Source organism: Phodopus roborovskii, unplaced genomic scaffold, assembly GCF_943737965.1.
Source record: "Phodopus roborovskii unplaced genomic scaffold, PHOROB, whole genome shotgun sequence".
NCBI lineage: Eukaryota > Metazoa > Chordata > Mammalia > Rodentia > Cricetidae > Phodopus > Phodopus roborovskii.
The window spans coordinates 5,149,671-5,168,378 of NW_026126547.1; the positions used below are offsets into that span (position 1 = coordinate 5,149,671).

At 35.8% G+C, this 18,708-nt stretch overlaps 1 protein-coding gene across 2 annotated transcripts in view; it reads right to left on the reverse strand.

Annotated features, from left to right (window-relative positions):
* Positions 1-289: 289 nt before the first annotated feature.
* Zpbp (zona pellucida binding protein) overlaps positions 290-18,708 on the reverse strand; it is an 89,184-nt gene continuing 70,765 nt past the window's right edge. For both annotated transcript variants that reach the window (XM_051200696.1, XM_051200695.1), the window contains exons 7-8: positions 7,304-7,481; positions 290-665 (exon numbers count right to left, since the gene is read on the reverse strand). In XM_051200696.1, coding sequence (XP_051056653.1) covers positions 571-665; positions 7,304-7,481 — 273 coding nt within the window. In that variant the 3' untranslated portion in view covers positions 290-570. The remainder of the gene's footprint in view (positions 666-7,303; positions 7,482-18,708) is intronic.

The following is an 18,708-nucleotide window of genomic DNA, read 5'->3' on the forward strand; positions in this document are numbered from 1 at the left end:
ACTATGACTACAGGCCTGTGCTACTTACTAAGTCTGTCTTGAGAGTCTGTAACTGACAATTTAAGACAACACACTGACCTATATATACTAAAACCCACAGTAGCCCCAGGACTAGGTCTTATGCTGACAAGTACAATGATGAGACCCAGGACATACTTTCAAAACTGGCTCTGAGCAGTAAAAGGCCAAGCTCATGTAGATAAAATTCTGTAAGATGAGATTAAAGCTCTTCTAACAAAATATGATGGCCTGAATCTAGGTGATACATAGTAAATATAAAATGGGATGGTTTTTAAATTTCTGAAAAAATCTTTAATGTCACCCAGCACAGAACATTTAAGACAATTTTTAAAATGCAGTGACACAGGAGTCATCTGGTATCAAATGCAGCTCTAGTATTAACCAAGAAAGATGATACATACAGTACTTGATTGAATGAGGACACCATATCTTTGTAAACTCTGGTTATTTAATTTTGTCATAATAGTGAGTTATTGTAATTTAGCACTTCAAAAATATACTTTTATGTTTAATAAACCACTAGGTCACACAAGGCAGTGAGGCAGTGGCCTATATGCACGCCTTCGCTCCATACACCAGGCTGCTATTGCACTGGAGGCAATGAATTCCATCCCGTGGATTGTAGGATCCAGGGCTGCAGATCACTGTGAATAAAACAAATTAATGAGTAACATTCCTCATGGTGCCATGTAAATTAACATCATGATAAGTTGTCAAACATGATATTGAGTCTGTTGTTGTTGTTATTGTTTTGATAGTCATTCAGTCAAGGTTAACCTTGAACTCCTAATCTTCCCAGAGGACTGGGATTATAGGCATATACTATCATGTCTAACGTTTTTTTTTTTAATTGAGGTAAAATATATAGTATAGAATTTACCACCTTATCCATTTTAAGTATCCCCTTTGGTAGTGTTAAGTATACTTGTATGTACACCAATCTCCAGAACATTTTTTTCATATTATAAAACTGTATGACTATGCCAACTGAACAACATTCTAGCAATTTTCCCAGCTGTTAGCAACCATCATGGCTCCTGCTTCTCTAAATATGACTACACAACATTACTTGTATGTGTAAAATATTTAGCATTATGAGTCTGACTTAACACTATCACCTAAAATAATTTTAGTGGCCATATACTATTGGGTTTAAAGGCTGAATGCATGATCATTTTTAAGTTACAGCAGACACTTTACGAGGTTAGCACCACAGATAAAAGTAACTGCTTACAGGACAGACCATAACAACTATGTGTACAAAGAGCCAAACACTGCAAGAGGACCACAGCTTATTTCTGATCTTCTCATTTCAAGTTCTATTTGGATGACTTGATAAATGTGCAATTTGGGGAAAGTTCTTAACTCAGCTCTGTTTGATCATTCCTAATCTGAAGACAATGTTATCCCAAATACTGCTACAGCTGTCACTGCATGGCAGAAGGTAAAATAGTTTAACAGAAACCAGGCTCAAATACCACAGATGAAGGAGCCAAGTCTCTGACCCCTCTTTCCTTGTTAGCAAAAGAAAAACAGACAGCCAGTGTCATAATTATTAACATGAAATGAAAACCAGAAGTATGATATGAAAAAGTAGGCACACAACAAATGCTAACTCTTGGCCAAATGTTCTACTATGGGCAGGTGCCTATATCAACTGTATTCATTTCAAGTTGGGGTAAGTGTGTCATATGAGCCACCAAACCCACTAAGTAATCTGAAATCTCTGTTTAACCAGATCTTTTTCCTGTTGCAAGTTGGTGAATGACTATAGATTATGTTAAAGCATGGTTATTATGGGCCATTATTATCAGTACCTTGATTCAGTACTATGTGTTACTACTTAAATGTGCTTCAAACTCTACTATTTTATTTTGATTCATTTATGTTTGAGATGTGCTTTTCAAAAGTACAGAGATATTTTAACTACTTATTCAAAAGAAGCATTCACCATACTACATTCTAGAGTTCTTCAAGTTACACCAGGCAATTTTCTAGTGGAATGACATTTCTAAAGTGGAAAATGTTGGTTATACAAAGTTACAATTTCTTTGTTTAGACAGACACTTAAAGTACATGTTAAAATTCTAATGATAAAATGTTGCATCAAAACCACCCTTTCTCTCAAATCAGGTATTAACATTTCTTTAAAAACTAACATGATGAACAAATATACTAAAGCTTCTTAAATCACTATGAACACTGAAGAGAAATCTACCTGCAATGTCTGCAATATATTTCATACTGATTGTTACAAACTGTACCAAGAGTAGCATGAAAATATCTGTGTTCTGAAAAAGAATCAATGATCTTCTAAAAGTTTACAATTCTAATTTGACCAAAGAATGCACTAACATAGAATCCTTGTCTTTAGCACTAACACATGTTGTTCTATTAAGTGGAGTTAAAGACATTTTTGAAATATAATTTAAATCTAAAGCATAATATTAGCAAACTACATTTATTGAATTAGGTCAGAAGGAAGCATTTGGTGACTAGCCAGCACAAACATTAAAAATGAAATTTAGAAAATAAACTTTCACAAGGTTTGGACAGGGAATGTCTTAAAAGGGGAAATAAAGTTTATAAAATAAAAGTTATAATTATACACTAAAATTAAGACATAATAAAAAGTCATAAAAGCAAAAAAGAAAGAACAAATATAGGAAACTATTGCAGATCCATGAATTAGAATGTATACAATTCATATATCCTGATAGGAAAAGTACAGGAAAATTTAAAATTGAAATGAATTATAAAATATTATACAAATGATAAATCAAAATCATTTGAGCTGTATCAGTGAAAATTTCATAACTACATCAGCAATGGAGGCAATGTAGACACTTATCAAAATGCACTAAACTGAGAAAAATGTCATCAAAGGGCTATTAGAAAGCATTGGGCCTTCATCTCTTTATACATTAAAAAGCCAGTGGCAACTGGCCAAAATAATGCAAGAGAGCTCTGAAAATCGGACACAGATCTACAAAAACCAAATTAACACAAAACAAAAATATCTATCTTCAAAATGGTGAGAAGTTTTATGTTGACTTTACTTTTGTTCCCCTCTACCCAGCAACACAACTCTGTGAGGTCATTGTATATATCAGAAAAAAAAAAAAAAAAAGCCTACTCAGTCCACAGCCCTAACCTCGGGGCTGCTCTGATTATATTCATGTGACAGCACAGCTCTGACCCCTAGGCATGGATGGTTTCTTAAAATGATGAATGCAAGAAATTACTGAAGAATGCAAGAGAAAGGCCTACAGAAGAGCAAGGGATAAAACTAACAAAAAGCAGGCATTTAAACACATCCTAGACTATACATAGAGAAGTAGGAGAAAGAAAGCACATGGGACCAAGGATATAAAAGATGATGAACATCAGTAATCATTCAGGGAAAAGTAAGTTAAAAGTATGAGAGTTATCATTTCCCACCCATTACAATAAGCAAAATTAGAACAGACCATAGTGGTTGTTAAGCATGCTGGAAACTGCACATTTTTAGTGGAAAGAGATGTTAAAGTCCTGGGGGAAAAAAAAACAAACATAGTATGGAGGCACCTTAAAACACACACGCACGCGTGCACACACACACACACACACACACACACACACACACACACACACGTGACCAAATAATTGAGATTTATTATTTTGGCTCAGAGTTTCAAAGGTTAGCTCATCATGGTGGAGACTACAGTACAAGAACACACCGGCTTATATTATGGCAATCAGTAAACAGAAAGGGAGAGACTAGACCTAGGATGCTTGTGCTAGTCATGGTAGACTCCTAGTCCACTTTCATAGTCCTTCAGTGCTCTGGGGACTCTAGTCTATGCACATCCCACGTTCAGTGTGGGCCTTCTTCTATGATTTTTTGTTGTTGTTAAAAAAAAAAAAATCAGGGTTTCATTCCTTCTTCTGTTCCCATGATTCAATCTTCCTAGTCCCTCATGTTCTCCTCTGCCCTTTCCTCAAATTGTTCCACACAACAAAAACAGAAGGAACATTGCTAAATTCTTTTTATGAAAACAGTCACCCTGATATCCAAACCACACAAAGATGCAACAAAGAAAAGAGAATTACAAACCAATCTCCTTCATGAGCATTGATGCAAAAATACTCAATAAAATGCTGGCAAATCGAATTCAAGAACATATAAGAAAAATCATCCACCATAATCAAGCAGGCTTCATCCCAGAGATGCAGGGATGGTTTGAAACATGAAAATCCATCCATGTAAACCACCATATAAACAAACTGAAAAAGAAAAACCACATGGTCATCTCACTAGATGCTGGAAAAGCCTTTGACAAAATCCAATACACCTTCATGATAAAGGTCTTAGAGAGGTCATGGATAACAGGAACATACCTAAACATAATAAAAGCAATATATAGTAAGCCAACAGCCAACATCAAACTAAATAGAGAAAAACTCAATGCAATTATTCTAAAATCTCTCTCCATATCTCTTCAATACTGTACTTGATGTTCTAGCTAGAAAATATGACAACAAAAGGAGATCAAGGGGATACAAATTGGAAAGGAATAAATCAACTGTCAAAATTTGCAGATGATATGATAGTTTACATAAGCAACCCAAAAACCTCTACCAGGGAACTCCTACAGCGCATAAACACCTTCAGCAAACTAGCAGGATACAAGATTAACTAAAAAAAAAAAAAAAAAGACAGTAGCTCTGCAATATACAGACAATAAATTAAATGGACTGACAAAGAAATCAGAGAAACATCACTCATCACTATTTATAATAGCCACAAACAACAAGAAATATCTTGAAATAACTCTAACCATACATATTAAAGACCTGTATAACAAGAACTTTGAGTCTTTAAAGAAAGAAATCAAAGAAGGTACCAGAAAATGGAAAAATCTCCCATGCTCTTGGATAGGTAGGATAAACATAGTAAAAAAGGACTGTAAAACAATAAAAAGGCAAAACCATTGAATTATAGACACAGATTAAGAATTTCAGGCAAATAACAGACAAGATTTTCAACAAGATCACTGAATACTTACCCAGATTAAGGTAAAGCATACTCATACAGAACAAGAACCACGAAGAATACCAAATAGATAGGGCCAGAAAAGCAACTCTTCATGCCACATCATAGTAAAAACATTAAGTATACAGCACAAAAATATAATACTGAAAGTCCCAGGAGGAAAATCACAAGTCACATATGAAGCAAAGCTCATCAGAATAACAGCTGATTTCTCAATGGAAACGTTAAAAGCTGGAATAGTTCTGAGAAATGTGACCCAATTGTGAAACCCACTAACCTAGACTACTGCACCCCACAAAACATTCAGTCATTCTTTAAAGAAACGTTTTTCATCATACAAAGAGGGAAGCACTGCTGCTCAGAGGTGGGGGAAGCCTTTTACCATGGCTGCCAGATGGATCATGCCAGGGTATATACTTTAAGTAAGAGGTTTGGGAGTAAAAGTAAGTAAACCACTGTTGCAGGGGCTCTTTCTCAGGGAAGGGTCAGTGGTCAATACCCACAGGCCAAAGGACAGAGTCACTGGCCAACACCAAGGCTCTGGCTTTGCTGAATTCTTAAATAAGGAAGATACTGACTGTGCCATTAAGATTATGAGCATGGTCAAACTCTAAAGGCATCGGAGCTCACAATAAAATCATGGTTGTAGGAACCAACATTTTCATTGTGAACTTGGACCTAGAAATTGATGAGATGCTGCCTTATAACGCTTTCAGAATACTTTTTTGTGGGCCATCTTTCAAACTTCCAACATAATTCTGGACCCTGATACTGGGCACTCCAACATTTCACATAAATTGTATGCAGCAACTGAGGTCATCAATGGGGAATAGCTCTGTACCAATGTTATCACTGTGTCTTATGCCTTCAAGAAGGACCCTAAGAGCAAGAGCCATGGTTCAGCAGCTGTTTTGACAGCCCCGAAGCCACTCCCCTAAACAAGTATGATTGACCCATCTGCACCAGAAGTGCTTCATCACATGTGGGTGGGAAGTACATAGGAGGGAAATATATCAGGATTTAATTGCTTGCCCCTGATTGGACCTGATGAGAAAAGCAATGAATTATGGGTTTTTCTTGTTAAGTTTTTGTCATACTTGATTCTGGGCCATTTTCCAGGAATCTGGGTATAGACCTGGCCAGAGCCCATCCACCTGGCCAGTATTTAATTAAAGCTTACTTCAAAATAGGCTTTAAACTGTGGTAGTGGTCTTATTCTTGACTGATAGAATTAACAACACTCCATTCTAATTAAGGGAATGACTAGCCTAGAAGACATCACAATCCTAAACACAAATGCACCAAACACTGGGGGTTCTTTCTCAGTTTCATAAAATGCACACTGTTGGACTTGAAAACAGAGAATAACTCCAACTCAATAACAGTGGGTGATTTTCAATATTTCCCTTTTTATAATAAACAGATCATCTGGGCAAAAAACAAAGAAACATCAGAATTAAATGACATCACACACCAGGTGGACCTAAAATATATCCATTGTATATATTCCACCACAACACCAATGAATATACATTCTATCACTTGGGCTGGCAATGCTCCCCCTCAACCCAATCCTAATCCCAGCCATAGTAAACCCGTTTTCAAATTACTGGTCAGGAGAACATAAGAGACTCCGAAACATTACAGGCTACACCCTAGATGCCTTCTGGAAAATGAAGTCAGTGCACCAGTGCTAACTGCACAACACTTTATGCACAGGTCATGGAGGAGAACCTACTACTGCTACCTTGCTAAACCAGTATAATTTCTGACTGCATTCAAACATCCCCCATCAAAGAAGCTTCTCTTTGCAGCTGATGGATATAATTATAGAAGCCACAACTGCTCATAATGCAGAGAACTGCTAATCTTGAGGTCACCATCTCCAACTGATATATTTACAAAACAACCTCTACACTTAAGACCTAGAGAACATTACAGAAAAGGGACCGAAAGGCTGGAGAGCCAGAAGACCAGGACAAAAAGGATAAAAAGCATAAAAGCAGAGTAGAGGGACCTGTGGGGAGAAGGGGGAGGAGTGAATGGGATTTGAGATGTATTGCATAGGATTCTCAAAAATATAATAAAAAATATTATTTTAAAAGTTAAGGCAGTTTTTCTTCTCTGTACATATTTAGTTAAGTCAAAATCTAAATGACCATTTTAAGAGAAGACAAACATTAGCTAAACATAATTGAAGAGTGAATTTTTAGCCACATAAAACATGAAATGGAGTTCATTACATACCACAGCACTCAGGACACTTTGGATGTTTGAAGACATTTATTCCATACCCTGGATAGCAGCGGTTAACCCACACCATCTGAAGTGTTCCTTCAATGTAGTATATCTCAGGCAGTGGCTCCACACGTTTGCCCAGGACTTCTACTTGCTGATTAAAAAATCTCTCTATGAGATTTTTAGCCTACATTACAAAGGAATTTTAAAAATTAATAATCTGTAAGTCTAATATAAATTTAGAATAAATAATGAAGAGGAAAAAGTCTCAAATTCTTTATCCTTTATCTTTTTAAGATACATAAAACACACAAATGGGAAAGTCTTCCACTCAAGCAAACACCTCAAATGTTTCAAAATGTACTACTATTTTTATATGCAATAGAAATAAATGGTTTGTAATTAGAAACTCTTAAAAAGTTTTATAAGTCACTGAGAAGTATGCCTTCTACCACCTCATTCCTTATTTTATGAAAGAAAATTAGGCTTATAAACAAGATAAAATGTGATTAAGTTCTGGCTCTTTGTTATAAATTCAAGAATCATTATACCTTTTTAAATAAACTACACTGAACATAAATAGGAATCTTGTTTTTCTGTTACTCAATTGCTTATACATTTTCACATATTAAATGTTTTATAATTTTGATAAGCTCTGTCTAATGAATTTTTCACATTTATTTGGTCAAACATATATTTCATTTAAGGAAGTACTGAATGAACTGGTTTATGAAAGAGCACTTGCTGCTCTTACAGAAGACTTGAGTTCCAGTCCAAGCACCCACGTGGCAGTTCACAGCTTCCTGTAGTTCTAGTTCTAGGGAGCTCTCCCAGTCCCCACAACAAGGCCCACAGAGTGCACTTTCACACATGCTGGCAAAAGATTCATACATTAAAAAATTATATGTAATCTGATATCTAACTGCTAACATTTAAAGTGCTGTTACAATTAAAAGGTTAAAGAAAAACAAATCATAATCATTCAAAATCCTATGCAAAAATGAATGCAAAATAAAAGCAATCAAAGCCAACAACAAAACAAGAAAACCCAATTACCTAGACCTGAGGACACCGATAGACACATATCAGACTACTTTCCTCATTCCCCTCTAATAATTACAGACAAATATTTTATTATAAAAATAATAGTATTAAATACCCACCAATAATTTCAGATACTACGAATTTTGATTATACATGTATGGCTAATAATTTGTACCAAAAGGTAAACAAGGGGGATTTTGAGCTGGTAGGAATTACAAGTAAAAATGTGCATTTTTAAACAAGTTAAATGGTGTAAGAATTACGATAATTTTAAAACTTTCCCAAAACTAAAATTCTAGTTTGAGGCAACAAATATGACTGAATGAACATCAGATTTCTTATGCTATTTCTCTTCTTCACTCCCTAAATCTTCATAGAATAGATAATTATATATGAAAACAAATTGCTCTACAATGATTAGCTAGAGGCTATGGACTAGAAAAGCAACCATTTCAATGCAAACTTTAAAACAACCATTTGACAGAGACAAGTCTGGCAACTTTAAATTTTGCAATTTCCTTCACTGGACTTATTAGTTATTGCTTTAATGCAAACCCAGAAGGCAACAATTGCCTAGAAGCATATGATTTTCTGGACAGGCAGCAAATATGCATCAGACAAAATCTGAGTGTGCAGGTTTTAATTTCACTAAATATCAAAGAGGATTTATCTATAGACCAGTGGTTCTCAACTATGCTAATTCTGTGGCCCTTTAATACAATTTCTCATGTTGTGGTGATCCCCCAACAATAAAATTATTTTCTTTACAACTTTGTGACTAATTTTGCTTCTATTATACATCATAATCTAAATATCTGTGCTTTCCAAAGGTCTTAGGTGACCCCTGTGAAAGAGTCAATCAATCCCCCAAAGGAGCTGCAACCCACAGGTTGAGAACCACTGTACTAGAAAATCACTTGAATACTTTACGTAACACACTATTTAAGAACCTATGGAGGATTTCTGCTCAGGTGTAGGCCATGCCAGCCAGAGGAACAGATAGGGTGCCCAATTGACCTCTACACTGTCCCACATCCTCAGTTCAGTTCCCAAAGGTCCAATCTACTGCCACCCCTTCCCACCTCTCTGCACTACCCCAAACTGCTGTGCCCCTACCTCCAACTTGGGAAAATATCCAGTGCTTAGGTGCAGGCATGCCAGTCAGAAGAACAGGTACATGCCAGCCAGAAGAACAATTAGGCAACCTCACTGATGGATCAGAGCTCATGCCAGCTTCCAGAACTCCATATAGGCAACCTACCCACAGACCTCCCCCACTCTCCCTGTGACTTCCCACACTATTCTGCCCTCCTCATTACAGTATTCCCCCACCAACTCAGGTAGAGACCCTCTGCTTAACTAAGTTATCCAACAGAAGTCCAGGCCAAAAAGACCAGAAGACAAATGAGATAACAGAAACCAAACAACACCTACCCAACATAGACAAACTCAGAAATCAGCACCTAAACCTATAATCACCCCAAACCCAGATAGATGACTAGAGACCAATTTAAGAACACAATCAACAGCTGGCACAATATATCCCTACCAGTACACAGCTATCCTACTACAACAAGCCCTAAAAATTCCAGATGTTAAAACCAAACTTACAAAGATGATAGGGGTCCTTAAATAAGAAATTAATAAATTCCTTAAATAAACTAATAAAAAGACAAAAAATAAATAAATCCCGATACACACACATACGTGCACATGCACAAATGCTTACAACCACACCACCACCTCCAAAAATGACAATGAAATAACAATAATTAACCATCATTTGTCATTAATACCTCTCAAAATCAATGGACTCAATTCCCCAATAAAAAGACACAGTCTAATAGAATGAGGCATACAATACACCTCAACATCAAAGATAGACATTACCTCAAATTAAAAAGTTGGGAAAATATTTTCCAAGTAGATGGACCTAAGAAACAAGTTGGTATAGCTAGCTATACTAATATCTAACAGAAAAGACTTCAAACCAAAATTAATCAATAAAGATAGGGAACAATATTTCATACTCATGAAAGGAAAAATCCACAAAGAGTTTATCGCAATTCTTAACATCTATAACCTACACACAAAGGCACTCACATTTGTAATTTATAAAAGTTTAATTCACACATCAACCTTCACACATAAGTAGTGAGAGACTTCAATGCCCCAATCTAACAATGAACAAGTCATTCAGACCAAAAAAAAAACCTAAGTGGAGAATTACCAGACACTCTGAACTAAATGGTCTTAACTGTTATCTACAAGACATTTCATCCAAACATAAAAGAATATACCTTCTTCTCAGCATATCTTAGAACACTGTCCAAAATTGACCTCATACCTGGTCACAAATCAAGTCTCAATAGATACAAGAAAACTGAAATAAACCACTGTATCCTATCAGACCACCAGGGATTACAGCTAAATTTCAACAATAATAGAAACAACAGTGATCCTGCAAACTCAAGGAAACTAAACAACTCTCTACTGAATGACTACTAGGTCAAGGAAGAAATAAAGAAATTTGGGTATGCACAACATACTCAAACTTATGGGTCACAATGAAAGCAGTACTAAGAGGCTCATAGAAGTAAGAGTCTACAAAAGAAAATGAAGCAATCTCAGCACACCTGAAAGCTCTAGAACAAAAAGAAACAAGCCCACCCAAGAGGAGTAGATGCCAGGAAATAAACTGGAGGCTGAAATCAATAAAATAGAAACAAAGAGAAGAAGACAAAATCAATGAAACAAAGAGTTTGGTTCTTTGAGAAAAATCCATAAGACAAATCCTTATCTAACACAGAAAGAGAATATCCAAATTAACCAATTCAGAAAGGAAAAGACATTGAGGAAATCCAAAGACTCATCAGATCATACTTTAAAAATCTATATTCCACAAAATTGAAACATCTAAAATAAATGAACAATTTTCTTGACAGATACCACTTAGCAAAGTTCAGTCAAGATCAGATAAACACTAACGAAATAAAGCAATCATTAAAAGTCTCCCAACCAAAACCAGACCAGTCTTACTTTAGAATTTTAGGAGACTTTCAAAACAGAGGTAATGCTAATACTTGTCAAATTATTTCACAAACTGAAACAGAAAGAACATTGCCTAGGCACCCAAACCACGCAGATTCAAAAAGAACGAGAATTACAGACCTATTTCCCTCATGAACACTGATGCAGAAATAGTCAATAAAATACTTGCAAACCTGTTCCAAGAACACATCAAATAGATCACCCACCATGATCTGAGATTTATCCCAGAGATGCAGGGAGAGTTCAACATACAAAGATCCATCCATATAATCCACAACATAAACAAACTGAAAGAAAAACACCCACATGATCATCTCATCAGAGGCTGAAAGGGCTTTGATAAAATCCATAGACCCTTCACGATAAAAGTCTTGGAGAGATCAGGGATATAAAGAAATACCTAGACATAACAAAGGCAATTTACAGCAAGCTTATAACCAACATCAAATTAAATGGACAGAAATTCCAAGTAATTCACTTACATCAGGAACAAAACATGGGTGCCCACTCTTTCCACAGCTATTCAACACAATACTTGAAGCTCTAGCTAGAAAAATAAGACAACTGAAGAAGATCAAGGGATTATAAATTGGAAAGGAAAAAGTCAAATATCATTATTTGCAGATGATATGAGAGTATACATTTCTACCAGGGATAGAAAGCTACAGCAGATAAACACCGTCAGTGAAGTGGCTGGAAACCCACTACTGTAGAAGCTTCCTAACCTATATACTCAAGTGTTACCCTGTAATGGTGGCAGGTGGGGAAGCCTTTTCTAGACACCATAGACCATTTAAATGAAAAGCAAGCAAACAATGCCTGGTATTCTTGCCCGTGCGGGGTCTCATACTCTACTCAAACATTATATGTGACTGCCACTGTTCTTGATTAGGCATTGGACCTTGATAGAAAGATCCTATTACTGAAGACACCAATACTTGCATAATAAGACATGAATACATGGAGCTTGTACCAATCTGAAAGCTCCATCCCTTCTGGCTAGTTTTCATACTGCTGTTTCTATGCAAACTACCAGGGCAAAAGTAATCATCAATCTACCCAGATGTGAATCATTGATCTACAATAATAACTTGCCTGGTAAGAAATGTTGACCAGTGCAAAAGTAGCATAAATATTATGGGAGTAACCAACCACTTTATGACTGAAGTTAAATCTGCTCCACAAGATGAAGTTCATGCCTGATATTGTTAGCTGGGTCAAAAACCCATAACTGGCCCAGTAATATGCCCTAGAAAAGAATTTAATACTATTACTTGGCAAAATGCACATAGTGTTATCTTTATATCCACAGGATAATTCATCTCTCCACTTCCAAAATCATAAACTCTATAGATTTTAAATATATAGAATTAAAAATATAGTTATAAATGTATTCAAAGAGTTCAAAAGAATTTAAATAGCATACAATTAAACACTTAAATGAACTTAGAGAAGATGGAAATAAAAATATCAAAGTCCCTAAACACAATTCAAAGAAGACAATTCGGGATATAAAAATACAGACCAGACATCGTGAGTTCCTGGACATCCAGGGCTACATAGTGAGAATCTTAATCAAGAAGGGGTGGAGAGTGGAAGAGAGAAGACGGCAGGGGTAGGGAATAGGAGGAGACTAACTCCAATGAGGAAAAACAGAAGAAAACCCAAATACAATGAAGTTCAGAACAAAAAATTAATTAGCCATATAAAGATCTCTATGAAAAACTTAATGATAGGGTAGAGGAATTAGATCATTCAATCAAAGAAAATGAAAAATTTTTAAAAACAGAAATGGATCAAGGAAGTTCTTTGGGGCACCAGGGAAAGACAAAATCTATAAATAATGGGTATAGAAGGATAAAAATACCACCAAAGGCATAGAAAATATTTTGAATAAAACAATAGAAGAAAACTTCCTAAATACAGAAAAGAGGAAGCCCATCAAAGTATAAGGAGCCTAAAGAACACCAAATGAGAGAGTCAGAAAGAAAGGTACCCATCACACATTACAGTGAAAACACTAAAAACAGAATAAAGAAAGAATAGTTAAAGTGGCAAGAGAAAGAGACCAAGTCACACACAAAAGCAGACCAGTCAAAATTAACAACTGATTAGTTAGAAAATACAATGGCAGAGGTTCTTAGAAGTACTTAAAGTTCTAAAGGAGCACAACTGCAATTCAGGCTATTATAACCAGTAAAATTTAAGTGAAGGAAAAGTAAAAGTTCTCCATGGTAAAAGCAGACTAAGAGAACATGACCACTAAGCCAACTCTACAAAGATTATTGGAAAGGAATACTTCAAACCAACAAGAAGAACAAACATATTCTGGAGACCAGAAGGGAAAAATAATGACAGGACAATCAATCAAAAGAGATCAAAGGAAACAAAACAAAGTACCAATTATAATTGTAAAAATGAACACATCTCCCAATAATAACTCTGAATTATTAGGTCTTGAATCCTTAATAAAAACAGGATAAAATGACAGATTTCCTTTTGCTGTCTCAAAGGAACATACCTCATCTTCAGGGATGGCCAGTATCTCAAAGAGTAAAGGAATGAAATCAGGGTATTTCTGTTAATGGAACAAAGAAACGAAACAAAAAAAAAAAAAAAAAAAAAAAAAAAACCACCTCTAAGACTTCTCAGAACCATAATGAAACTCTCTTTATACTTTAAAGGTGTAATTTATCAAGAAAACATTATAATTCTAAACACACACATCCCAATGAGGTACTCAGAATTTCATAAAACAAACACTAATAGACGTAAATCCAGATTCACTCCAACACAGTTACACTGGGTAACTCAATACATCATTCTCACCAACAGACAGGCAATTCAGACAAAAAAATAGAGACAAACTAGAGTTAAATGACACCATAAATCAAATGTACCAAACAGGCATCTATAGAACATTCTATACAAACACTAGAAATACACATTTTTCTCAGCAGTCTATGAACTTTTTCCAAAATAAATCACATACTGACAAAAAAAAAATTACTCATAAAAAGTATAGAAAAAATGTACTATATTGTATTCTACCTAATAAAAATATGATCAAGGAAAACTACATAAAATATAAAAACTCACACTAGTAAAATCTGTACTATTTAATGCTGCATAGGGCACTAAGCCAGACACAACCACAACAGGACTGACACACATATGAACTCACAGAGATTGACAGCATGCTCAGAGCCTGCACCAGATGGGATTTCAACACTTAGAGGAGAAACAGACCTAAACCCCTATCCATAATCTAAAAGCTATCTCAAACTGACAGCACTCATAAAGGAAATTTAGTTTTCTCCAATGGAGTCTCACTGGGTATACACTGAAGGGCAGGCCCCATGCTCAGCATAGATGGTCAACACAAAACAAACTCAATAGTATTTTTAGTGATATTTTATCTCGTAATTCACTGTTTAGGCACTTTTTTCTCTTATGTTGTCTTACTTAGGATTTTTTGTTGCTGTGAAGAGTCACAATGACCATGGCAACTCTTATAATGGGAAACATTTAATCGGGGCTGGCTTACAGTTCTGAGATTTAGTCCACTATCATCATGGCAGGTAGTATGGTGGCATGCAGGCAGACGTGGTGCTGCAGAAGGAGATGAGATGTCTACATTTTAATCCTCAGGCAGCAGGCAGAGACTGTGAGTCACTAGACGTGTATGCTGAGACCTCAAAACTGACCCCCAGTGACAAACCTCCTCCAACAAAGTCACACCAACTCCACAGCAAGGCCACACCTCCTAATAGTACCGCTCCCTACAGTCCTATGGGGGAACATTGTATTCAAATCACCACACCTGTCTTTTGCTTATAGTTTCTTACTTTATTTTCATTTCTTTGGGTTTATGTGTGTGTATGTGAGTGTCTTGGTATGTTTGTGTGTGTATTGTGTTTATCATGCTTTTCCTTTGTTTTGTTTTTCTGTTTGTCTGATTTATTTTTATTCTGGGTTTTTCCTTTGGTTTTTTGTTTGTTTTTTGGCCTCCATGTTTTCTAAAAACAGAGAGAAGGTATGCAGTTGGAGGGTTGAAGAGATTTAGAATTATTTGTGGGGACACAAGGTGAGGAGAAAAAATGTGATCAGAATATCCTGAATATAAAAATTGTAAGGGAGGGTGGGAGGGAGAGGGAACTGAGATTGATATGTAAAATGAGATTGTTTCTAATTTAAATAAAAATAAAATAAAAATGCACAATTTAATGCTGTATATAATTGTAAACAAATCAAAAAATTTTTGAAAATCTAGAACTTAATGAAAATTAAAACACAGTATACCAAAACCTATCAGATAAAAACCAAGGCAGTATTAACAGAAAAGTTTATAGTCCTAAGCAATTACATTTTAAAATTAAGATTTCAAATAAATAGCCTAATTTTGCAACTTAAGACCTCACAAATAAAACAAGACTATGTCAGGCCCCAAAGCAGTAGACAGAGAAACAATTAAAATTGGGGCAGAAACTAATGACACAAAAACAATTATAACAAAAATAAAATGCATTAATGAAATTATGAGTTGTTTCTTTAAAAAAATGAACAAGATCGACAAATTGTTGACCAAATGAGACAAGAGAAAAGATCCAATTAACAAAATTATAAATGAAAAAGGAAGGCATTGCTACAGATACTGTCTTAGGTAGTTTACATTGCTGGGATAAAACACCATGACCAAAAGCAACTTGGAGAAGAGTTTTTTTTCATCTTACACTTCCATATCACAGTCCATCATCTAAAGTAGTCAGGGCAGGAATCCAGATGCTGGAAATGAAGTAGAAGCCATGGAGGAATGCTACTTACTTGCTTGTTCCCCATGGTTTGTTCAGTCTATTTTCTTATATACCCGAGGACCTCAGAGATGGCTGCATGGACTGAAATTATGGATGTTGTATACTTTTACAGATCAAATCTATCCAAGCATGCATGCCTTTAAAAGCAATGCCCAACTTTATTCTATATTTCTAATTAAGAAGACATTCTATGGCCTTGCCTACAGGCCAGTACTGGGGAGGCACTTTTTCAATTGTGGTTTCCCCTTTCTCAGGCAACTCTGGTTTTTGTGCTGACAAAAAACTAACTAGTCAGATGCCAATAAAATTCCACTACATTCCACTACATTTCAAAATAAAAAAAGAAGCAGGTGAATTTCTAGACACATAGGAACTACCAAACTAAATCAAGATGAAATATACAAATCTATAATTAGCAACAACTCTAAAAACAATAATAAAATATCTCAAAGCCAAAACAAAACAGAACAAAAACCTAGATCCAGACTGATTCACAGTAGAATTCTACCAGAATGTAAAAGAGGAACTACCATCTACATTCTCAAATTACTATCCAGCGTCTATGAAACCAGTATTATCTTGGCAACAAAACCAAAGACACAATAAAGACAGAAAGTTACATACCAATATCCTTGATGAATATAAAAATTCTGGATGAATTACTTACAAACTGAATTAAAAAATCATGTCACAAAAGTCATTTACCATGATGAAGTTGGCTTTTGTCCAGAAATGGAGAAATAGGTTAAGAAATGAAACTCATCACCTTAATGGACTAAATTACAGAAAACAAAACAAAACAAAAACCACATGATCATCTCAAGAAGAGGCCTTTGATAACTTATGAAAATATATATTCCACTCAAGTGAAAACCACTAAAGTATAGTTAGGGAAAATTAAAGAGAACATGAATGGAAATGTTTAACAAATTCACAGATAGCAAGAACATGTGTACAAAGTTCCAATTCTGACGAAATACATTTTAAAAGTCCATGTATTGCTAATCTTAACTCAAGTGTACCTTTTGTGGAATTATTATTTTTTGTACTGCTTCAGCAGTAACAACTAATCAAAACAGACTAGGCAATTTTGAATAAAAATAATTTTGGAGGGCCTACAGAACCTGGTTGCTTTAGTATCAGGTTTGTGAAAACCATCACACTTTTGAATAAATGGAGATCAATGAAACAGAGCAGATTTCAGAGACAGACCAATATGTTCACGTTATTGCTATGAAGACTAAGTCAATTAATAGAAAAAAAAAACTAGGATTTCTAGGGGAAATGAACCTCAACCCTTTCTTACTTTAAATATGAATTTGCACTGACATACCTTAAGTTCACAAAAGTGAACAGAAAGACTGTTAGCTTGAACCACACTCCACTTACTGTGAATTCCTTTATCAGAAGTAGGGCAGTAGGTAGGTGTGGTGGTACATGCCCATACACCCACCACTGCTGAAGCAAGAGGCACTATCCCTGTCCATTTGAAACCAACCTGGGCTACATGAGTTCCAGAAACCACTGAGGCTACATAATGAGACACTTTGTACCATGTGTTTAAGAATTCCACAGGCCCATGATAAACATTGCCACAAGGAAGGTATAGTTATATTTGAAGTGCTCATTCCACTAATAACAAAACACTGTCCCTTCCAGGACAAAGAGGCCTAGTGCAATCAACCTGCCATCAGGTATATTATAGAATATACTGGGCTAAGTATAGGGTCATACCAGGTTCTCCTACAGGCAGATTGTGTACTCAGAACTTCCCTGGCCACATGCCTGTCTCATGAACCTTCAGAGGAGGCTGAAAAAAAAAAAAAAAAAAAAAAAAAAAAAACAAACCAGAAGCCACAGAAGTCATCTTACCCATGAGATAGATTATCAAAACCACATTTTGAAGATTACGGAGATAGCTCTGAGGTTAAGAACCTAGGCTACTCTTCCAGAGAACACTATTCACAAGTACTTGATTACATTACAAAAGCCTCCATGCTTAGCCAGCACCCTTGCCCCTCTCATCCCCCCTCCACCTTAAACTCCCAGGCATGCTCCAGCTCAAGGGCTTCCTGTCCCCAGCTACTCACCCTCCTTATAACCCTCTATCCCCCCCTTCCCCACCCCCTCTGTGTATCTTGAGGTCTCTATGTAAACAGCCCTAGCCATATCCAGTCTACTTCTCTTTCTCTCTGCTCCAGACTCTTGCAGATGCTTCTGGTTATTTTCTCTCTCTGATCCACAATAAAAAACCTCTTCCCTAATGGAGTGGCCATTTCTGCAGGGTCTTCACTTAGCCTCTCACATACCTAGTACATAGCACAGTGCTATTGTGCCCTGTGATATCTTCTGAGAAAGAAAAGCAACCAATAATCCCATGAACAAAACTGAGACATAAGCTTAAAGAGGTGATATGACCTTGAAAAGGGTAGTAATATACTCAGATTAAGAGAATATAATTTAGAGATTTAAGTCTAACCACTTATATCTTGTCTAACTGTGTTC